At 41.3% G+C, this 24,426-nt stretch overlaps 1 protein-coding gene across 5 annotated transcripts; it reads right to left on the reverse strand.

The window, feature by feature from the left end:
• Nucleotides 1-692: 692 nt before the first annotated feature.
• On the reverse strand, nucleotides 693-22,446 carry etv1 (ETS variant transcription factor 1). 5 transcript variants are annotated; one of them, XM_018740741.2, is made up of 13 exons: nucleotides 21,714-22,446; nucleotides 21,095-21,236; nucleotides 20,558-20,645; nucleotides 20,199-20,246; nucleotides 15,100-15,153; nucleotides 9,710-9,839; nucleotides 7,476-7,661; nucleotides 6,935-7,182; nucleotides 4,984-5,055; nucleotides 4,631-4,699; nucleotides 4,265-4,434; nucleotides 2,390-2,491; nucleotides 693-2,270 (listed from the first exon to the last, which is right to left on the reverse strand). In XM_018740741.2, the coding sequence occupies exons 1-13, from the start codon at nucleotides 21,722-21,724 to the stop codon at nucleotides 2,049-2,051; spliced, it is 1,542 nt and encodes a 513-aa protein (XP_018596257.1). In that variant the 5' UTR covers nucleotides 21,725-22,446; the 3' UTR covers nucleotides 693-2,048. The 5 variants fall into 5 exon arrangements, with proteins under 5 accessions (XP_018596257.1, XP_018596258.1, XP_018596260.1 ...); XM_018740742.2 differs by having other exon boundaries at nucleotides 4,984-5,052; nucleotides 21,714-22,431; XM_018740744.2 differs by lacking the exons at nucleotides 20,199-20,246; nucleotides 20,558-20,645; nucleotides 21,095-21,236; nucleotides 21,714-22,446 and adding exons at nucleotides 19,513-19,603; nucleotides 19,699-20,190.
• Nucleotides 22,447-24,426: the final 1,980 nt, after the last annotated feature.

Consider the following 24,426-nt stretch of genomic DNA (forward strand, 5'->3'; position numbering starts at 1 on the left):
ACATGTGTTCTGAAAGTACTGCAGAACCCAAGTGTCACTGAGTTTATTCTCATAAAAGAAATCATATACAAAATGTTTGCAACTGAATTTACATTTCTTCTGTTTAAAATAAAATGATTCACAGTATGAATGTGTTTCACAAAGATGCTTCTTTCTCTGTTGTATTTTTAACTCAGTATGCAAAATGGACAAGTTTCCACCAAAGATAGTTAACGCAAATTTAATGATAGACTGTGGGTTATGGAAACAAGCAGCTTGCACTACTGCGACAAAATAAAGACTAACTTAATAGAAAAATTAGAGGGAATAAAAACAGAGGTCCAACTGGCAAAGGAACAAACCAGTCCCTGTATCTTTTGATAAATTATCACACAATACAGAATTATCAACGAGAATCACAGAACGTAAAATAAATTCAAATAACAATTACAAGTTTTTTTTTTTTTTTTTTTTTTTTTAATTTTTTTAATTTTTATTGTTTGGCTTCCAACTCCTTAATGACTTGTCATAGTGACTTTTAGGGAAATCCTGAATATAGTGTACATATATATCAAACTCTTTACAAACGTTTTGTGTGGAGAGGTGAAAATGACACTGGTGAATAGAAAAGGGACTACACAATGCCGGAGCCATTACATAAGATGATCATTTCCAAGCTTCATGCAGTATTACTGATTTTTGTCAGTTACTAGTTGGTTTTTTTTTTTTTAAACAAAGGAAACATAAAAGCCAAAAAACTTTTACACTTATAGTCAAGGTCCTCTGTAATTTTACATGACAGTGCCAGCACTACTTGGTCTTTATATATACTGAGACATTTTACCCCATTATAATTCCCCATCAGTTGTGTTTCAATCCCAGTTGCATCGTCTGACAAAATGTGCCCTTTTTTGATTTCCTGTTGGATTGACTGATCTCAACCCAACGCGAGTCACAATGTTACCCTTACATACAGCTGGGTGCTTCATTGGAACAGTTCAGGCAGCGCATCTCAACAGCAGGGCTCCTCCAGGGACCTCAACCAAGAATCCTAACATTACAAGTCTTTGCTCTTAGCTACCATGCAATCCCTGCTGGCTGCATTTATTTAACTTCAATTATCAATACTTCAGGGATAAAATGTCAAGAGAAACCTGCTGCAGGAATACGTCCGGTTATTACATCTGCTCTTTAAAGAGAAATGCTACAAAAATATCTGGGTACAATAGGAACAGGCTCTCTGATATAACTAGACGGCATGCCAATTTAAATAATAATAAAAAAAAAGATATAAATAAAAAATTTGGTACCCACTGTGTTTCTCTGATATTTTACTTACACATGGTAGATGAAGGTAGTGTTTTATGTTAACATGCCAACGCTGATCATTTTGTGACTGGCAAACATTTGTGGAAAAAAATGGAATGAGAGCATTACAAAGTTTGAAACTTACCATTTTTTAAACAACAGTTTTTCCACTGAGATCTCAAACCTTGCACTGTAAAAGAAGGAGAACATATCCTACACCTGACACCAAATCAGATTGGACAATGCCAACTAAGTCCTGGATTTGAGAAGATGCTTATGCTCAAGTCTATAATTATTTCACTTCACCGTAAAAGTATCTTCAAAGCATTTCATAACAATACATTGTATTATCTAAATCAGTTATCTTAAAGAAATACATATTTTAAGGAAATTGGACCTAAAACAAGGAAGAGAATGGCCTCCGTGTTGCATGGCGAACACATTCACATTCTTTTTCACAAAAAGGAAAGAAGCCAAGAACAAACTTTCTAAACGATCCTGCGACTGTTCCTGAACATACTCATCCTCTGACAGTTCTTTTGTAGGAATATGGCAAACTGATACAAATCTGCCTTTACAAACACAAGCAATGACATTAACGTTCAACTTGGCCTGGTGGGTTACACTGTCAGTCTTTGCCGGTAAAGTGCACTCCCCCATCCTGGGTAACGGTGGCGATGAAAGATCAAAGAGGGTCGGCAGGAGCATGAAATTCTACATCTCCACGAACACAGTACGAGACAGTCCGGACCAGGTAGCTGTTAATAGACATAGCCTTCGCTGTAAGGATGGGGGTTGCAGTAGCCCCCCTCTTGCACGTAAGCCATGCTCTCGTCAAAGTGCGACAGCGGGACAGTGTCCTCTTCGTTGATTTGCCGCTCAATGTCAGTCTTCAGCACAGGGCGCTGATTGTCGGGGAACGCCATGGAGAAGAGGGCCTCGGGGTCACACACAAACTTGTAGACATATCTCTCTCCCGCCACCTTGGGAAAGGCACAAAACAAAGACTGCAACATTTATTACTCACTTTTCTGCAGAAAGAAAACAGCTCCTTCCTTTCACTTCCTCTCTAGTCTAAGTTCAAGTGCCTGTTATGTCTCACCTTCTGCATGATTCCCTTCTCATAATAATAACGCAGGGATCGGCTGAGTTTATCGTAGTTCATTGCTGGGCGATTTTTCTGAATTCCCCAGCGACGAGCGACCTAAAAAAAGATAGCAACCAAATTACACTTTACACTGTTTTATTACATTTGTTCTGAAATTAGTTGTGCGCACATTTTAAAAATAATACTTTTGAAAACATAAATGATCCGTTCACCTTCCCTTATAACCATCAAGAGAACTGTGCTATTAGATATGTTCAGAGGAACCATTATCTGTAGCTGTATGTTTTTTTTCCCTCCTTTTTTGATACAAATTACTAGTATCTGAATTTGCATTTAGATTACTATTTCTGTTGTCGGAGGGAAATTGGTGTAATGTGTTGGGTCCAGGGAGTTATATTAAAAACAAAACAAACAAACCAAACCAAAAGGTTCTGCAAACTTACCAGCTAGCCTAAAATCATCCAGCTTTCTAAGGAACCCCACAAACAGCTCACACGCACCTTCAGCCAGCTAGCAAGCGCACACTTTAAAGTCAGACTAATTTTCACTGCCATCAGCAACAGTTCACCGTCCATGGAATCAGTTTTCTAATATTATACCCGTGTAAAACTCATTATATAAAACTACTAATGGAGCTTGATCGCTGGTGACAGTTTCTTACATATACATTTCAACTCACAGACACTGTTGTGACTAAGCCAATGAAAAAGAAAATGCAATTAAACTTTACTGCCTACTGCCCCTTGCCAAAGGACATGCTATCCGTCAAAAAGGAATTGTACTCTAGTTTAAATGAAGGGGGGGGGATATCATGAGAGAGGTTAAAATAAGAGGTTTGGGAGATAAGTTCTTGAGGCAATGTGCTAAAACGGTTGGATCATTAATCATCCAAAAATACTCAACACTTCGGTTTCCTTAAATCAGTTAATAAATATTTTAAACTAATTATTGCAGACCACAGCGAAATGTCCACTGTGTGTGAAGGCACTGCAGCCAAACTCACCTAAGACCTCAGTGACTGGGCAAAGCATATGTTCCAAGTTAAAAAGTATATATGATGGTGCTACTACACACAAACTGGTGCACTCCAAGAATGTTAATAACATACATCTATGGAATATGAAAGGGATGTATGTTCCAGCTTAAAGCAATAATGTCAGTGTGTTACCACTAAGAACAGTATTAATTCCACGAGTTGAGCAGAGTGCTGTTAATGAGGAGTCATCCTGGACAGAGCTGGGCATTCTGGCAGGTGTTACAGCACCTGGCTCTTGGACCACCCACCCAGCCCCCTCTCCTGTGCCGAGCCTCGCTGCCATTAGTTTCCCAACCCGTCTGAGGGGAACTGTGTGTGTTTCTTCGCTGGGTCTACCGCGCGTTCAAACTGTACACCTGGCGCAGTCGAAGGGAGGGTTTACAGGCGGCCGCCTGTGCAAGGGGAGCGTGCTTCGGTCACCTGATGGCATGAATGGTCCCCCTGTTTACCGCAGCTGACGGGCCCCCATCGTGCCCGCCTGTGCTAATGGACTGGGGCCAAGCCCCCACGTGGCCAGCCCCTGTGTGTGTGTGTGTATGGGGGGGGGGGGGTCTGAGCAAAGCAGAGCTGCTCTGGCCACAACATTGTGGTGCACATCAGAGTCCAAGCTACCTTCAGAGAATCAACAGTCAATGCCATTTTTTAAATTAAAGCTACATATAAAAAAAAGACTGATAATATCCCATATGCTCTCGTCTGTATACGCAAACTACTGCTATTTTTTTTTTTTTAAAAATACACCATTAAGAAAATGAAATAAAATTTCTGCTGATTAATTAGCCTGAATGGTGTTGGAACATGTGGTGTGGTGGACACGGAATGGGGAGCCTCACCTCTTCCGGCTCGATGAGCTTGAATTCCATGCCCCGGCCCGTCCAGGCAATGAAGTGTGAGTTGGATGGGTCATCCAGCAGGGCCACCAGAAACTGCCAGAGCTGGAGAGAACCTCTGCGCTGGTATGCCGGGCCCTCGCGGTACAGGCCAGACTCCTGTTTAATGTCACCTTGGAGGGAGAGGACGTTGTGCTTCATAGAGGGAACTCAACTGGAATTCAACTAGTAGCGCAAATCCTGCATCACTATGCGAAGCTACACTGATTCCCTTCGGAACATGCAGTAGCATGATGAACCTATAAAATCCAGAAATCATAACTAGAAATGGACTGTTTACAGATAGACACAGTGAAGATCTCATCGTACCTTCAAGCTTTTCAGGCACTACGCAAGTGTCGTCATAGAAATGCCTTGAAACTTTGTCAAACATGCAACCTACAAAAAAAAAAAAAAAAAATTATACAAACATCCTATTCAATCACTTATTCATTAGAAATCCAGTAAACACAAAGAAACTACACTGTTTGCATGTGAACTTTTTTTTTGTTTATTTATAAAGGTTGCTTAGTGACATACAATTTTACATTTATACAACGGGCAATTTCACTGGGGCGATACAGGCTAAGATCTTTGCTTGGCAGTACTTGAACCAGCAACCTTCGAGCGAAATAAAAAATTGATGTCGCTGGCATTCGCACAACATTTGAACACGTGCTCACCTTCAGTTCTGTTGGTGTGGGTAAGATACCCTTCTTGTCTCATGTAGACAGAATGACAGCTAGGCACTTCTGCTGGAGACACACAAAGACAGCATGTTGAAAAGGGACTCAATGTGGGACGGCACTAAATCTCTGAAATGAGCTCTAGTTTGAGACAAACGTTTTCCAGCATCCACTGGTTTCTCCATCTCTGCTTAGATCAGCGACAGCTGGGCAGTCCTGCTAGGTACAGTGTTAAATCGTGCAGTGAAACTACTGGGAATGATGTGTGTGTGTGTACATGGTGCAACTCTGATTAAGCGACAATAAGCACACAGCTAATACAGAAGTTACTGGATAAAAAGTACGTACGGCCGACATAAAATGGATTCCCTCACCTATGCTCTCTGTTAGCTATCATTTATTTTGACGCACGGAAATTACACACTGTTTACATTCATTCCTGTTAAATGAAATTTTGGCCTGCACCTTTAAAAATCCTAGCAAGCTTCAAACACTCTACATTTTCTTTGTTCATTTTCAGTTCTTCAATACAATATGCTCTGGCGTTTTGCACTTTCTTATGTAAATTCATAAAAAGGAAAAAAAAAAAAAGTGTAAAAACATTTGCAAAGGGACGGCTCAATAAGGGGACTAACCCAGTTCATTAAGGTCCATAAACATTGTCCTGAACATCATCAAAGTAATGGGCTGCTAGAGGAAATTACCGCTAATTAAATTGCCAACTGCCCTCCCATCCTCTCCACAGGGCAGTCGGCAACAGACAAGAACCAATATGACCACTAATAAATTCTGCTAAATGGTCAATTTGAGTTCTAAAACATGCTGAGACAGCCACGGAGCCTTAGCCAAAGTGTTTATACAGGACACTGTAGCATCAATACTACATTTTGTTCATCTGAACAACTTTGTTGTCCACACATTTCGTTACAGAGCTGAAGATCTAAATTCCTAAAAATACCGCACGGAGAACGGGTTAAACTTCATTCATATGAATTAAGAATTTGGCTGAATGCTTTAAAAGCTGAAGACCTCAAATTCACTTTGGTTTAGATGAGAAATTTTCTTCTCATACTTTTCAAAGCAGGGCGAAAGCAGCCCCAGGAAATGGTGAAAACAGGCAAACTCCTCGCAGAGCAACGAGAAAAAGTTTCTAAGCATGTCTAAGAACAAAGTTAAGAGCGAATATTTAGTCTGGGAGGCTCTTGTCCCAGAGCCTGAGAGACACAAGCCCTTGAAGAAGAGAGCGAGGCTGCAGAAAGGTCTCGTGTTACAGGACAAACGCCGGCCAGGGAGGAGAGCTGCTTTCTTCCCCCCTTAATGAAAACAGTCCGTACTACAGGAAGCAGCTGTGGAAGCAGCGTGTTCCCGCCGGACCGGGCAAATTCAGAGCACACCCTCCTCCGCCTCCGCCGTTTTGTGAATGAATGTGCCAGGCCGCCGCAGCGCCATTCACAGCGAGGCGTGCCGCTCCGGGCCCCGGGGCAGCGTGGGGTGAGAGGAGGGAGGAGGGGAGACAAACAAGGAGCCATTAGGGCCAGAGAGGGGTGACGCGCCGGGCCCCAGCCCTACCCTGCATTATAAGACCACAGGAAATGACACGCGTCCATCTGACCCAGCACAGCCCTGCAAACCGAATCACAGCACTAATAATGCCCTAATTCTATAAACAGTCCCATTCCTCTAATGGCGACTATCTGGTTTTAAAGAAGGAGGAAGCGGCTCATTTTCCTGTACTGTTGGAAGGGACTCTGGAAAGTACATTTTCTTCCACAGTTCAAGATAACGACATTTATCAACATAGTGACAGCTGTCCATTTGTTTTTATTCCAGTCCTCCTGTAATTTCAATAGCTGTTCCGATCACGCTTTCACTTTGCGCGGGGTAATGATCTGCAGGTGCCATGCCGAGTAATCAACACCTCGAGAAAGGCATGAGCTCTCCAACGCACCTGTGTCGTAGGTGAAATCTCTCGGCTCCTGCTTGATCATCATGGAGTGGGGGTAGGGCTGGGCGACCGGCGCCCCCATCATGGCCGGGTGCTCAAAGAGGGGGTCCGGGTACTCCTGCTTGAATCCCTGCGGGGGGTACGGGATGTTGGGTTCCGACAGCTGCCTGTGGTACAGCGGGCGTCCATCCCGGGACGAGGAGGGTGGGGCAGGGAATGAGTGGCACGGCTCGGACAACTGGCGCCGGAACCTACGCAGGAAAGCAAGTGAAAATCATGAAAGAGAAAAGTAATACACTCAAGACATGAATGGATGCGCCAACCCAGTGTCACTGTACAGACACCACAAGATGACCAGCACCAGAGAAAGGATGGAATAACTGTATGTCAAATTAATTTATCCTGAAATTGAATATCTGCATTCAATCTGAAGTGTACTGTTCTGACTATAAAGTTCTTTAAATACTGAGTAATATATTTAAAATAAAATGAAAAAAGAGTATTCTCCAAGTTGACCGGTGGTGGCCGGTGTAGTGAAGGCTACCTGTGGTCCATGGTGAAGGATGTGTCTGGGATGGGCTGTGAGGCTGGGAGGTGGGGGTACGTCCTGTCTGGTTTGGGGGTTGGAGCAGAATTAGGGGAGGCATGCTGGAGTGGGGACACGGGGGTGCTACAGGGGGTTACGGGGCTGGAGGGCTTCATTCCCACGCCTGGCTTCTGCTCATAGGCACTGTGGGGAAAAGGAGAAAGGCACCTCGGTCAGGAACACTTTTCCACCCGGGTCCTGGCCAATTCAGCTTTGAGTCAGGAGCACGGGGTCACCAGACTGCTGGACAATGTAGGTCTTGGATGCATTTACAGCCTTTGGTAATCAACTGAGATTCTGCTCAATGCAAATGATTTTCATTCTTTAGGACGACGATTTGTTCTTAGGATCAATCAGGGTTCCATGCATGTACATCCCACATATCACCTTCACTAAGTTCCAAAAAGCATATATAAACCTAACTCTAGTCTGGTGCCCAAATTCAGATGTTTACTCAATTATCTGAATCATCTCTCTATTGAAATATAGTAAACAACAGGTACCATACCAAAATGTTACATCTCCCCACAGCAACAGGTTTTTTTCCCTCAATAATAAACTTAGTCCAAATAAACGTCCCACCCTAAAAGACTGCACAAGTTAGCTGTAATGTCAGCATTAGGTTCAATTGTTCATACTTTAAAAGAATGAGTAAACACAGGGACATTTTCTCCATGGGACTTTAAGCAAATTGTCACCATCTTCATCAATGTAGCTGTTGCATTCAAGTGCCATTTGTCTTATTAAAAGGTCTGTAGCTTGCATAATTACAGGAGCATATTGGGAATTAAATGCCATTCACATTTCACAAATCAAATCAATGTAACCCCAGAACGTAACTAGGCAACCTATGCATTATGCACATGATTGTTTTTGCACATCTGAAAGTGCAGTTTATTGAATTTACTTTAGATATACTAAACCTGATTACCTTTCATTTAAGATACACATCTTAAACCCGCAAACAAAACAAATATTTCATTCACAGCAAGCAACTTTTTGCTCAAGTATGAGCGTCACGTTTCTATATATTTACTTTTCCCCCACCCAGCTGGGCTCTTCATAACGTGGATATCTCGATCTGTTTTAATATCTGTTGCTGCTATTAAAGAAATACTATTCCTATATCTCAGAGAAACCCATTCAATGTAAAAACTTTTCATATATGCTATAAAACACACTGTTCAAATAAGACACTGCAACGAAAAAGGCATTTAAGTGCTAAATTATTCCAACATTTTAATTTTAGATTGATTTGTTTTGAACCCCGGTAACTAACACATCAATGTGTGATGATTGACAGAAAGCACCGTCACAAACACAACAAGAAAGTTCTCATCAATGTACAGTGCATCGGAAATTTGTCTTACTACTAGTATGACTGTTACTTCCGCTTTATGGAAAGCCAGGTACCACGTCAATAGCAAACTCGTGTGTCACGGTAGCTGTCTCTCTTTACTTCCTGCATTGAAGACGAGACGTACAAGACACTGTTCCGTCTCTCTGGCGAGCACGAAATGAGAACGACGTGAACGTATGGAGGGGAGACATAGGCCTTGACATTTAGCGCAAAAATTCATCCAAAATTTAATCCCGAGATGTCAAGGTGCGGTAAACACGTACATTACACGTCATTTCATAAATGTGCACTTTTTCCATTACAAAAATATTTAAATACGGAGTGAACTACATCAGATGGTAAGCATCCATTTTTACATTTCATTACATCAGAACTACTTGTTACAGCTGACAATACAGAGAATAAATGCTGTGCTAATCAATGTGAACTGACAGTATAAGTAACAAAGAGCTGCTGAGCAGTGCCACTAATGCCAAGACAGCACAGAGCAGGGGAGCACTGGCTCTATTAACGCTCTAGAGGGATGCTGCTGTTGCGCCCTTGAGCGAGGCGCATAATGCCTTCGGCAAAGCACTCGGGTATAACTTCTGCAGTAATAATAAATAAAAATAAATGAAAATGAATGGGGACTATCTAGCTAAGAACAGAGATGTTTTAAATCAAAACCATCTACTAAGCCAACTAATGTGTTTGACTATCTTACTTTGAGACTGGGGGGGCAGGTCCTGGCTGGCCTTGTGCCCAACTCTGCTCTTTATATACACACTACAAACACAGTGCTTTGGGAGGGACAACGGCAGCGAGCAGACGCCGGTGCCCGGACATGGCTCACCTGATGTTGTACAGGCACTTCTCCCCATAGCTGAGCTTGAAGGGCCGGTCCTGGCTGCAGGCGGAGCTCTGCTCTGAGCATGGGCTGTGGGGCTCCTTCTTGATTTTCAGCTGCAGTCCGTGGAATGCCACTACAGGGGGTGGTGCCACAGGGCAGAAAGGGGAAATCGGGGGAGGGATTAAGGAATTCATCCCTGATGAAATAACAACATAAGGCAAACAAACACAACCGTTCCATACCAGGCCGTAGAAGGCCATCCCCATGACTGGGCATAATACAACAGAAATGTTCAACATCGATGGGAGCATTTTAACTTTAATAAAATTGCATTTGTATTGTCCTCACATAATGGGAGTCTAGTCTTGAAAACGCAACAAAAGCTTTGGTAAAGTTCTGTAAATCCCTATCCCCTTTCAGCCGTTTGCCAATACTGTCTGGGCAACAACAGTCCCATTGATTGTGGGATCCTCTCTTTCCTTTCCACGCCGTCCCCAGCGCATTCGGGAGGCTGTTAAGTATCAAATGATTCCTGATTAAATTCCCATCATCTGGAGTCATGATCAATGCTAATGAAATAATCCACACTGAACAGGACTTGGGGCCAACTATCTCCAGTCTGAGGTGTTTCCAGTGTAAACACGGTGCAGACGCTTCCCATCCAGGCAACTCAAGCTCAAAATTATTAATGGACGACCACAAGCAGTACCAGCCACATCACAACGGTGTTTAAACCATGCCTTATCACAAATTAATATTAACTTTGACAAATTAAGTGATAAGTTTCTAAAGGTTGACAACTTCCTGAAGGTAAGAGGGTCATGGAGGTTTTTCCACAAAAAAATGAATTACTTGGTGAAAAGACACCAGATGCTTAACATGAGAAAGCCCTTCTTTAAAACAGTCCAACTGATCATAAAAGGCTCCTTCAAAATGGCATGTTTTTCCTTTCTTTTTATAACATAATACTACCGCCTGCCACACTGCAGACTGACTGAATGGAAGACCTAATCAGAACAGACTGACGCTGATCTGCATTTCCTCTCCTGGCCGGCCCATAGCCCAGGGGCAGCCCAGAGTCGGAGCCGGATGTTTTCCTTCTCGCCCGTCCACATGCTAGCCAGATGCCTTACGCTACAATCGGCGGCATGAAATCAATCTGACAACACGACATCCGACGCGCCCGTCTCTGGGGATACGGATGTGGCCAATTGTTTCCAAGCACAAGCATTGTTCACACTCCTCTGTGGGCCGTGACCTTTACGGGTCATCGAAGAAAGGTCAAAACAGCACTTCCCGAGGGGAGACCTCTGCCTGGATCGAACACCGTCACTGCACATAAACATCTCCTTTATCAGACTAATTAGACATTCGTGACACAGGTACTGAAAGCCAAAAGAAGAGACTTCTAAATACTCACATGAACTATACGACCAGTCACAATAATAATTTGCTTTCACAACACTTTAGAAAGGCTGAAACCTTAAATACATACATCCACTTTCCCTAATGGATGAAAAAATGAATAAGCTTACTAAAATACTTAATATTACTAAGGAAATCAGTGAACTTTAACTGCTTATTAAGTTTTCAAATTAAAGTTCAATTTGTTAATCTATACAGCATAATTCCAGTTAGAGCTCTCCTGTTTAAATGATAATTTTCCACATATTAGTGTTCTGTAAATTGGTATAGAAATCTGGGAAAAATACCATAAGATCAGTAATAAAAGTTCCATATTAATAAGTAATAACTATTTATGTAAAAACATATACACATTCATCAGTTAGATACTGCTTGCTTAAAAACACATACCCGTTTGACTGGTTTCTTTAAAAAAGCTAATCTTCAATTAATGAGTTCAGAAAATGGGTGAGAATGAGACAATAAGTGGAAAGGGGAGAGTGAATAATTGCAAAAATTAAATTTGGTTCATGGTGAAAATGGCGCTAAGTAGCTGCAGAGCACGATAGACGGAGCAGAATCCACTGGGAGAAATGAAAACAAACTATGGAAAAAAATAAAGATTGAACTGAAGGCGAAAACAGAACTTATGCTCTACAGAACTGCTCCATGCACAGAGAAAGAGTTTGGCCAAACAAAGGAAACGAACTTTGGCCACATTTTACCATAATAAAGTAATCTTCCTGTACTGTAAATCCTCCTTTTAGTCCAGTTTATACGTGAAACGACTGTATTGCAAAGTGAACGGTTTCAACCAGGATAAACACGCAAGGTCCAGGAAATGTCAGTATAGATTTTTACCACTGGAGGGAAAAGATACTCCAGTCAATAAAAGGAATGTTTTTTGTCTGCAACGTCATGTCGACGACACACTTTCCATGAGCAGTCTACCGTCATTATTTCTTTGATTGATTTTTTTCTTAAGATCAACAGCATTTTGAAAAAAGAGGCATTTATGACATTTACTGCGATAATCCCGAACCTTGTTACAAATTATGAAGCCATTAAGTGATTTTCACTGTTTTGTCCATAAGTACGTATAAAGAATTTTCCATTCCGGCTAAATAATTGAAGCTTTTCATTTCACATGGAAGCTGAAAAAGCTACTGCACTGAGGAACTGCAGTCTTGGATACACATGATATACATGTACAGACTTAATATACTGTACTGTTTAATTTAGTTTTAATCGCACAAGGGTTAAAACAGCAGACAAGTTTCTTTCCTACATTTATCTGTGACAATGCAGTATATGAACTGTACGTTTGATACTGTGATTGTCTGCTATTAAAACAAGTAATATTGTCAAACTGCTGAAAGATACTGTATATATAACACACACACACACACACACACACACACACACACCTAGATTTCTTGCGGAAAATATCACCAAAGACAACAAATTCAAAACTGTATTTGAGATATTCAAGGGTAAATGTTATGCTATTCAAAAAGAAATCAAAATGTATCATGACAATACAAAACCATCCTTTGCACTGAAATAGATGCCATAAGGTTTAACGTAATATTTACTTTGTGCTTCACATGTGCCTGTTTGCAGATGAGTAAAACAGGAAAAAAAAAAAAAATATGTATGTATGTATGTATGTATATATAAATATATATATAGAGAGAGAGAAAAAGAATGCAAACAAATTAAACAAAGAAGCATTTTTGTTTTGATAACCTAAATTCTACAAAAAAAAACAAATCCGAAAATCAGCACGCAAAATCTACTGCATAACATACATTTCAATATAATAAAAATGCGCATGATCAAAAATACCAAAAATCTTTTGTCAGCGAAAGGAAACAATTTCAGTTCTTAGCAGACAATTTTTGATTTCATTCTTTTAACAATGAAATGTCAGTTCTGCATTTATGATATCCTATGTTTTCTTCTCGAAAATAAGTCAAGTTAACAAAAGAATAAAGGAAGGCCTTTTCTTTCTAGTGACACAAAGATGATGTCCACAGACTGACTGCAACGGAACTGGAACACGGACCTTCATCGCATTCCTTAGCGAAGATCAACATCGCAAGTCATGACCCTGTTGCAACTCAGGTTGCTTTTTCCCTCCAGCTGTTCCTTTTAGCGAGTGTGTAGCTTCGCCTTAACGCCTCCCTCTGTAATGACAAGAAGGTCTCTAAAGACAAATGGTCCCGTTTTACCGCCAACGCACAATAACCACTAAACTAAAGCTATGACACTTTGTAGAGAAGGTTCAGGGCGTCTAAGCACCTCAACATGTACCTCTGCTTTGCTGGACCGAACAGGAGACGAGACTGTACACGAACGGGGACAAAACTCGTTACCCATAATGAAAATGAGCAATGGAGGCACAAGATGCCAGTTCTGTCAGCGGGTGGTAAATGCCTTGCCAAGTCTCAAGCCCAGCAAACGCGCTCGCGTGTAGGACAAAAACGTGAGTCCGTGTAAACACGACTCTCCCGCCTACTTTGCCGGAGATCCCTGGGGCGAACGGCACTGAGGCGGGGGGTGGTTCTTCCCTCTCCCCTCTCTCTCCCTGGCGTCCTCTGCGCTCTCCGGCCAAACCCATATGGGACAGCGGCAGGCAGGCCGGGATGGCGATCCTGAAGGCCAACCACGCCACCCTCGCCCTCCTGCCATCTGTTCTGGCCTCCGCAGCCCGCCCCCGACAAATCGGGACTGTGTCTGGTATGGTCAGCAGCTTCCTGGTACGGAGGGATAGCTGGGGCTGCGTGATCCTGTTCGGTCTTCACTTAATCTATGTGGTGCAGACAGATTATTCCATCTCACAGTATGTGTAACTGCACCGAACCCTCACCTCTGCACCTGTAGCGAATTACCATTTTCAAAATGTCTACCGCAAAGAGGACAAACAAGAGGGAAGACGTGAACAAAGTCAGCCCCTCCCGCCGTAGTTGGGGTTGACACGACGACAGATTTTTCTCAACAGCATCATCTGGATTGCTCTGGTTAACCCCATGACTGTTTACAGTCTCTCGTGGCGGAAACCGATAATGGAAAGGGCATGGCTTGAGAACGCCTGTTCCTGGTTAAACCAAGAACAGAGATTCAAGAAGATGCAAGTGTATGTGAGGCTGACAGAAACAGCTGCGAAAGATTATGAAAGACAGCTGTAAAATGGGGCTGCTTTGACTAAATCTAAGGAAATATGCACTGATGGACCAACAAGGACATGTTTACAGTATGACCACTGCACTGAGGGGGAGCAGTTAACAGCTACAAATCATGCGTTTTAGTTAAGGTTTAACGGATTTAAACTCGCATTTATGACAGCCAGTTCACGAATCAAATGAACATATTTGCAAATTAAAGTCGTTTATTTAAAAAAATAAAATTTGGCAAGAAGGTTAATCTACTTAAAGCCATGCGTTCGGTGCTCTTTACCGTGCTGCGTAATTAAAATACCTAAATAGATAAATAAGTAAGTCATACCTGCATACACATCAGTAAAATTGCACACGCACTTTACAAAAACCATTCTCTGATTGTCAAGGCAATACAGAGAGCTACTGTCCAAAAATGCAAAGGTATCAACAAGACAAACTAAGCAGAGTTTGCTCCTTTTGTTACCCACCCACAACCTCCTGACTTCTGCACCTTGAGACATTAAGAACCGTTAGGAATAAATAAAAAAAAAAAAAAAAAAAAAAAAAAAAAAAGGAAAAACAAACATGTGGCTGTTCTGGAATGTGTGCTTGAAGATTGTGTTTGTTTTACACAAGTGTGGCTTGAACTGAGCAAATACAGAGATGTGAAGTACAGGAGTGATGCTGTACTGTAGTCATCGACTGGTCCTGATCCCATCCCTCCACAGCACAACAAGAGCTTGAACCCAGCCGGTGCACAGGGGAGCCCCGGTGAGGGCTGCAGAGAGAGGGTAAGTCAAAAGGAAGGCTCCCAAGGGTGGTACTCACAGTTCTCGCTCTGGAAGTCTGGAACAAACTGCTCATCGTTGTCAGGAACTTGAGCTACAGACAGCATCAAAAAGACAGGAAAGAGAAAAGGAAAGCTGTGATTTCACACCAATAGATACCTGACAAAGAACATCGCTCAAACTAAATATTTCACAAGTAAACCCTTGACAAAGTGTTCCCCATAAGTACCCTGCAATCACATCACTTATATTTTTTGAACACCAAAAGCCTAATAAAACACGCACATATATCCTTTTATCACAAGGCAATGATTCCTTCATTGCAAGTCTTGAGTACGTTTTTATATTTTTGGGCTGAAAAAGAGAACGAGGTACGTAACCAACACACCTAAAACATCAAATAATTTCCAGCGACTCATTTGTACATCTCACGGCCGGGTTTCTGTTTCACCGTAATATACTATGAGGATGGGATTTTCATTTACTGTAACATGTACCAGTGCTGTCTTCACAGCAAAATACTCACTGTCATCCACACCTTTACCTGAAGGGTTAATGCTAAGGCAGTCGGCACACAGTGTTCAATTACCCATATAGACCGTACATATTTACACTTTGAGCCAGCTGTTATGTTGAAGTTGCAGAGTTGCTAAAAGAGGCGATATGAGATTTAACTGTGCATAGTCATTATCACATTTATTTATAAGCATAAGACATGTGGAACCTCATTTTCAGACACTTAATTGGCAATGTTGCACGCGACGATTAACATGTTGAGACATGCAGGTATGCCAGTATTTCTCTTTAAACCGTAATGAAAACTAATTTAAAGGTAAAATATTAAATTATAGACAACATTCCATTGTTTTAAGTACTGAAGCAATCACACCGCATGACACATACAGATATGTTCAGACGGTGGTTAATTCGGCTGACTTTATTTATACACATTTTCAACAAACCTTTTATCGCAGTCAACAGTAAAGTCAGAATGGCCAAAGAGTTGAGGAGAGGGAAAAATGTCCAAGATGACATTTTTTTGTCAGACCGTAGACGTTTCGGACATTTGGGTGTAGCGATACATTTGTCATATAAACTGGGCATTTTATTACTAGTAATCGGCATTTTCAAAATTACGATCAGTGAGAAAGTACCAATGTAGAATGACCAACATGACAGCTATCTGGTTGGGCTCAGAGACAGGCTGAATGCTGAAAGGATCCAGGGACTCAGTGGTCCTCCATACGGGCCATTAGGAGCACAGGCTCGATTACGTGCAAAAGCGCTTCCGCCACCATCACATGTCTGAGCGTATCGCACTGTGCGAAGCGCTCTCTGAGAATAAACGAAAGGAGAAGCCTTCGAAAGTAGCAGAATTCCAATAATCTTTCACTTTGGCCATTGAGCTCCATAAGCAAACTGCCCCGTGTTGCCATAGTGCAGTGCAGGCTGTCCGGAAAACAAATACACACATATATGCACGTATGCACACATGCGCACACCTCTACGCCAAGTTTGCCCCTTTTGTTTTTAATTAAAACCTGCTCCCCTCGCTAAGAAGCAGACTCGTAGGGGAGAGGGAAGGACCCGCAGCCAAGCCAGGCTGTCGGATATATGAGTCATTCCCAGCTCTCCGTGAATGGGACAGCTGATCCAGGGAACAATTCCTGAGGACAGCAGGGGGAAACTGGAGCTCGGCCGCCATTCACAAAAAAAAAGGAAAAAAAAAAAGAAGGAAAAAAAAAAAAAAAAAAAAGGAAAGGAGCGAGGGCCAAACGCAGGGCGAATCTGTGGAAGAGCTCCCTTTGTGTTAACATGGCAGGACAGAAGAGCGCAAGCAGCGACTTCACCTTCCCCAGCCGCCCCAGTCTGAGGCCAGCAAGCTTGTAAAGGAATGGCTAGGATGGCAATGTGGAAACGTAGGGAAAAAACTGGGAAAGGAAATGACATGGGGACAATCAATTTGGCAAAATCAGACAAAATAATTGTTTTACTGAGGTGCCAAAATCAGACACGCACACACGCACATACATACACACACACACTCATTATGATCCTACTGCCTTCTCTGAAAAAACAAGTCCACAAGCCCTTCATAAATGACAGTGCTTATGATCACCTAGCCAGAAATATTGCCTACCTATTGGATTTACCAAAACTGTGTAAAAACAGTTCTTCAAAGGACTCTACCCCTTTGTTTTCCTTTTTTCATGTTATGAAGGTTTCACTGCTATTATTAGGTTATTTCAGCTTCAATTAAAACTGAATCTTCTGAATGCCACTGAATTCATCCAGATGTAAAATTAACACTGATCAAGCGTTGTTCACAAACCACACACACAAAAAAGAGGTACTCGGGCAATCTGATATTTGATATCTGATATTCACTGCAGCAGTTTTCGGGAAATAAAAAAGAAATGAGACGAAAGGGAAGAAAACAACCGAAAAAAGGCCGTTCTTTCTGGGAGATCCAACTGTAAAGTTTCAAGATCCATTAACTCCTTAATCCAAGATGTCAGAAATTCAGTCTAATATAATCCTTTCTCTTATTTCCTATTACCTGAACTAATAAATCTTTGAAATAGGTGACATTCGTTCTTATCTTAATGGACAAGAAGTAATTTATTAAATCTAGACTCCTCAAACGCACTTCTCACTGATCTACGACAGGTAGAATTGTAATCCTTACAGCAATATCTACACCAGCGAATATAGTCATTTTTTCTGACTGAAATGCTAAAATATTAAAATTATGTCTTATTCTTTTAGAAGCCCTGCGGTACATACTTTATAATCTGGGTAGCTCAAAGCACCGGTGAAGTATTCCCAAATCTATTTTAAAACAAATTTCATTTTAAAGTCTTAATTTATATTGCGTGCTTTTTGAAATCTATTAAAGAATACATGAAGCTCGTCCCAGGGCATAAAATATTGAGTTCTTTTTTCACCTATGTAACGGTTTTGAGGAATTTTTCATGCACGTGAACTAAAACGCCAAGACAAAACTTTCCCTGAAACACTGCTGAGAAAGCAAATATTAAAAATCAATTTTTAAGTAAATGGATTTTTACTGGTGTTTTCACACACACTTTTCAGAGATGCCATTCAAGAGATATAAAAACCGATGTGCTTCAGTGTTTCGCTCTGGTTTATAATTGTTTGTAAGCTCAATTTTGCCTCTACTATATTTCTTAGTGAAAATCAATTTCTATACAGCAATACTGGTATCATTTGACAAGACGCTGTAACTGGGATGTCTGTGAGCATTCTCAATCGAGATGCCAGTTTTTTTTTTTTTTTTTTAGGAGTCATTAAAAAAAAAATCATAGCTACGAATTTATGAACTGTTTAATCTTTTTTAAAGACCTAAGGGAAATTCTGTATTGAGACTAATGCATTATGCCTCCATCATGAAATATTTTATCTTCAAATGTACACGAGAGGCAATTTTAAAACAAGTTTACATATTCCAATATATTTTGTATTTATTTTCATATTTTTTTTTAAAGGTCATACTTGATTTGTTTGCCCGTAGATAAATTGACGGGGGTGCTGGATGTCTATATTCCACAGTCACATTTTACTGAGAATTTATAATCAACAGAAGATAGAAACGCTTTGTCAGCCTTTAAGGAAATCTACGTAGTGTTCGTTTTTAATGACATAATTTACTACACACATGCATATGTACACTTTGGTGTTATGTACTTATTTGCCTAGGCAAATTACGTCAACTAAACACATGAATTCTGTACAATTTTACCAAATCTCTGAATATACATGAACACAATCCCTAAAGGTCACTTGAATGCTTCAGGGGGTTGCACTTTCTAAAAATTTACACCAGAACCATAAATGAAACCATGGTGCACTGACTTTGTCTTCAAGGGAGGAAATTAAAAGCAATGGTTGGCAGAGTACATTTTAAATAATGAGAAATCTAATCTTATTAATCTCAGCAGAACCTGTCGAACTCTTGCAAAAAAATACACTTTGCTGTTGGTGAGTTGAGATCACAGTTACCTAAGATCCTACAAGTTAACCACAGTGTGCCTGACCGATGTGGCCATACACTGAGAAACGTAAAATATTAGTACTACTGTTATTTAAAACATGACAGAATGCAATAAACACCAAATCGCATGCAAAAATTCTTCTAAAAGTATGTTAAGACATTTTCACAGTTACATTAAGGGCTCCAAAATTTAAGTAAGTACATCTGGATGTTTGCTTTAAACTGCAGCATAACTGGACTATTAAAATCAATTGAACCAAAGCACAGTTAAAGATTTAATCTCCTAACACACTCAAAAATGCATTCAAATAACTTTAATATGTAAAATCTGAAAGTATAAATGAAAACTTCCTTAAATCTCACTAAAGGTCTAAACACTCAAGACACAAATCAATGAATGATATACGTAGAGAATGTAAATCAATACTCATCACCAACCTAAACTTCGGTGCTGCAAACAGGATGGAAAAAAGACACTTGCACTTAAATCCTGAAGCATCACGTCTGAATTAGACCACAAAGAGGAGTTCTTGCCATTAGAGAAGAAGAGAAAAAAAAAAATATTAAAAAACAGGCAAAATTAAAAATCAAGGTGGCGGATCACAAATCAACACTTCTGCGCACCTCAGAGCCTCAGAGAGCATAAATCCACTTTTTCTTTTTTCCCTTTCTTTTTTTAAGAAGCACAACAGCAGTGAGGGCAGCTGCGGAGTGAGCTCTGGAGAGCGGCAAGCGAGGAGAGACAGGAGAGAGAGGAGGAGGAGGAGGAGGAGGAGGAGGAGGCGGCGGCTCACTACACCAGCTCTTGCCAAAAGCAGAAGAGACAGTGAGCGGGGGGAGAGATTTCTCCTGGTAATTTGTGATGACACTCTGGGTAGAGCCTGCTCAGTCCTCCCTCAAGACCGAGCTCTCATCAGAGCCTCAAACGTATGTATCATACACACACACACACACACACTTGGCGCCGCAACCACAGCTGCATTAATTGGGCTGCACGTGAACACTAACTTTGGGCGTGCGTTTTCTCGCTCTCGCCGTCTGTCTTTCGGCCTCGCTGCTCCTTCCAGCGAGGCACCAGCGGCCACGCGGCGAGCCACCCTCACACCTATTGTGGAGGCACGTACCTTCAGCAAGCCACGTCTCCTGGAGCTGACTGAGATCCTGGAAGAGTTCTGCGCAAGAAACACACAGGAACACACAAAAAAAAGGCATCGTTACCAAACAGTGCGCCGCACGCACCAACAGAACACTCAGACCAAGAAACAAAACTCATTGCGTCACCGCTGTGAATCTGTGCGATTCTGTACCCTTGGAGAAGCTGCTTTGAAACACCTTTGCGCTTCTGTCTTCTAATTGAGATTTCCAAGCAAATCTCTGGCAGGGTGCAGGTGGCCACAAACAAAATTGCATTTTGCTAAATGTTAAGAAGCCGTGAAATGAACTTGTCCGTCTTGGCGCCCACCCAGCCGCCCTCCCAGCTCACCTTCAGTATCCAGAGCCAGGTCAGAGTTAATGAATTTCCTTCTTCTGTCATTTGCAGTTCTCTCATTACATTTCTTCCCTTGTGGTTTCTGGAAAGGAGGGGGGGAAAAAGGAACACAAATCAATTTGTCTCAATGGAATCACTCTTTGTCATGTAGTGCATTTGCTGGGAGAAAATCGTGGAGGAAGAAAAAGTAGGGGTTCAATCATCAGTCTCTGTGGCTTAAACCCGGCACGCGCGTTTCATCTCGCAACCTGTCAACAGCAGTCAAACACACACATTTAATTGCCAGACTTACAAAGGGTTTGGGACTCTTTCTTTTAAACTTGTTTGCATCACGACTCTGAGCAAGCGCTGAAAACAACGGGAATCAAAAAACAACATTACGCCTCCCAAATTTAGACTCATCTACAAACACATCGGATGTGACAGGTTGGGGGGGGGGGGGGGAGGGGGTTTGGGGGCACGTGCACGAGTTGATACGGATCCCTGCCTGAAGAAGTTCCTGGGGAGTTAGTTTACTTGTCTCACACTCACATGCGGAGTCATGTAAGGCACTTGTTGGTCCAGAAATCCATCCATCCCGCAACTTCGCGCCTCTCTCTCTGCTCTCCTCCTTCTTTTCGGATCGCACCTCCCGTTAGATCCCAGCTCAGTGAGTGCGCCGTCCGCTCGCCGCCTGAACAAGAAGAAATAACGTTTTTTTTTTTTTTTCCCTCCCCATTTTCATAGTTCTAACGAGAGTTTTCAGAAATAACAGGAAAGGAAAAGCGTGAATAATTAACAACAGCGTGAAGAGAAGCGCTTCTCCGTTCACAAAGTGCAAATACAGGTCTCTGTTGTGACTGGGAGGAAAGGCGACGGAAACGCACTTAAGTGGCAGGTTACAGCACAGTAATAATGTTGTTTTTCCTCTGTGTGGATGCAGAAAAGCCGCGTGGTGTGTGTGTGTATTCACTACTGCACAAGGTACAACAACAACATCAACAACAGGACAGGCAAGGCTGCAATGATGGCGATCAACACGTCCCGCACGAAACGAATTCTGAATCTGACCAGCAGCAGCAGCCAGCGAGACCACGACCCGGTAACGTGCTGTTTTCTCCTGGTTATAAACTCGAGAGGATATGTTGTTAAGAGCGTATTGGACACTCACCTCAATAACATGAAGCGCGTCCACGCTGAGGAGTGCTGCGCGGTCGCGCCGAAGCTCACTGCCCTGCTCACCGCGTTGCGCGCGCCCGGCGCTGGGTGCCTCCGCCGTTGGCCGCGCTTCTCCTCGCGGGGGCCTCCAATCCGAACTGAATGCGCCCCGCTTCCTATTGGTCGCCTGTCTCCTCGAGCGGATCGGATTTCTGCGCGTCAATCACGCGCGGCGCGCGCGCGAGGTTAAACAAACGCGCCCTCAGAAGTAGCTATTTCGGAATAATCGCTGTCGCGCGCAGGTTGACAGCCCCTTAATAAGTAGCGAAATGTTCAAGACGTGAATGGGTTTTGGTGGCTTTCTTGTGGTCGGACGCTAACAAGGTTCATTGCCACGGCGCAATGCACTAATCAGTTGAGATCAGTCATGCCATAGATTTTAGTATGGTTTTTTGTGTGAAGAAATATTTTCATGAGAGTGTAACACACCAGTCTATATCAATAATGTTATACGTAGCAGCATCGGACGGTATTCCATCTTGTTTGTAACTGACTTACCTTTCTTTGCATGTCCTGAATCGCCCTGGCTTGTTAGATGTACTGTACGTTATTCCTTTGGTACCTTGAATTTTTGTTAGTTACAAAAAGGGAGGTCATCCTACGCTGTTTAACCTTGCAACCTGTTAGCTCTTTTCCCCTTGTTTCAAAACCTGTCCCTGTAAGTTGGGTCAAAGGTTTCAGCTCAATAAAGGATTATCAGCTCAAGCACTGTCTCCACATGCAATGTGTTGCTAAAACTGATTCACATTAGGATGTTAGGTGGGGCATCATCATTTTTAGTTTAATCAATCATATATAATAAAGAAGAAATTTAAAGGTGTGAAATTAATTGGATGCTCTGGAAAATTGCTCTGATTTTCATACAAACCCAGTTCAAATGGCAGGACAAAGGTTGATCTAGTTCCTCCTTTTGAACTGTTACATGTAGCAAAGATCAGGCTCCTCTGTAGCTGTAAGCCTCTAAGGCTGATTCTGATCTTGTGCGCTTGTAAACGCAATATGTGGAATCTTATTCAATATACAGAATGACTCTAAGAAGTTTTTGAAAAAGAAGGAAAAAGCAAAATACTGTTACTCTAGGTAATTCGAAAATATGCATTTTATTGTGCAGAAAAGTGACACATTGCATGTTAGTATTATAAGCTTCACTTAAACTATTAAACAACCATGCTTCTCAGTGGTAATTAAAACAAAATAATTTATTAACACAGCAACAAAAATATTAATAATAAATAAATACTTCAACAGTTTGAATTCCAGCTGATTAGAAAACTTAAGATAAAGCTTAAGAAACTACAAAACCAACAAACTAACTTTGGAGAAAAAAAGCCAGATTTGCAGCTGTCACCATTCCTCAAACATCAACCAACACTTTGTTTTTAATTTGAGCATCTGTAAAATATCCATGCACATATAAACAGAAGTTGCATAACAGACATGAAATATGACCGATATGTAGGCCTCACTACTGCTTTCCTTAAGCTCAAGCATTTAATCTTAAATTGACATAGTAACTGTGTTCATGCAAAAAGCAGTCAAGCGTCTGTATATATAAATACTTTGTGCCCACTATGTATGACCAAAGGGAAATCAAAAGGGAAAGTAATCACAAACAGCACAAGATACAGTTGCTCTTTTGTTTTTCTAGTACTTGTAAATGACAGTTTACAAGTGAACATCACAGAAAGAAATGCTTGCAGGGATGGCAGTGCAGAAACCATAGTGAGTGGAGGCTGGAAGATGAGTAAAAAGCTTCTCAGGACCACACAAAACCCAGTCTTTACACCTGAATTTAACTAACAGGACTGGTCATTCAGTTCAGCAGCTGAACAGAAGAGCATTGTAGGTTGACAGTAAGTATGTTAATAAAGAATTAAAATTTTAATTGCACAAACATGCAAACAGTAGTGTAATACATGCAGAAGTCAGTCTTATGATCACTGCAGGGCTGCTGTCAGTCTTAAAAACCTTATGAAATACGTTCTTTCATGCACATTTCATTGTTCAAACTAAGGTATGGAATACTAATGTAAGAGGAAGTGGCAGATCATCTAAAAAGTAAGACTAGAATAAATGTTTTTGAAGACATTTTCTGAATGGTCACATTTCATTAAACAAATCAGTAATAAATATACATCTTTTCACCTCATGAAAAAGGAGTATTTAATCAAATGTAATATTACTTCCCATTACATGATTGCAGTTAAATTGTAATCTTTGATAAATGCTCTCCATAGGTGTGGAAAAGTCATTTTCAAGCTCATCAGATAACAGCATTGCTGATTTCAATACAAAGTACCAGGTGTTCTCTTCATTCCAGACAAAAAAAAAAAAAAAAACAGCAGTAAATATATGCTATAAGCTTAATAAAGCCTACATTAACAAGACTATTTAGATGGCCTTCTGAATGCATTTCATCCATAGAAACAGTGGAACAATCATATTTTTATTATGAAAAAGTTTAGAATTACAAAGCTATAATGGATTTTTTCTGCATTTCAGAATTTTCTGTACATCACTTTATAGACCTGTAAAATGACAAGCACATTTAACGTTCGCAAGCAATCCAGAGTTCTCTGCTGAAAGAACACCGAAAACATTCTGTAATTTCAGTGTGTTGCAAAAAAAAAAAAAAAAAAAACAACCATTATGCTATAACAGTAAAA

Source organism: Scleropages formosus, chromosome 18 (genome assembly GCF_900964775.1).
Source record: "Scleropages formosus chromosome 18, fSclFor1.1, whole genome shotgun sequence".
Classification (NCBI taxonomy): Eukaryota; Metazoa; Chordata; class Actinopteri; order Osteoglossiformes; family Osteoglossidae; genus Scleropages; species Scleropages formosus.

Excerpts from the sequence above, each read along its gene's own strand:
- etv1 (XM_018740741.2), bottom strand. Across the intron at positions 4,700-4,983 it reads CCACACCAACAGAACTGAAG|GTTGCATGTTTGACAAAGTT; the intron begins GTGAGCACGTGT and ends TTTTTTTTGTAG. Across the intron at positions 4,435-4,630 it reads AGTGCCTGAAAAGCTTGAAG|GTGACATTAAACAGGAGTCT; the intron begins GTACGATGAGAT and ends TCTCCCTCCAAG.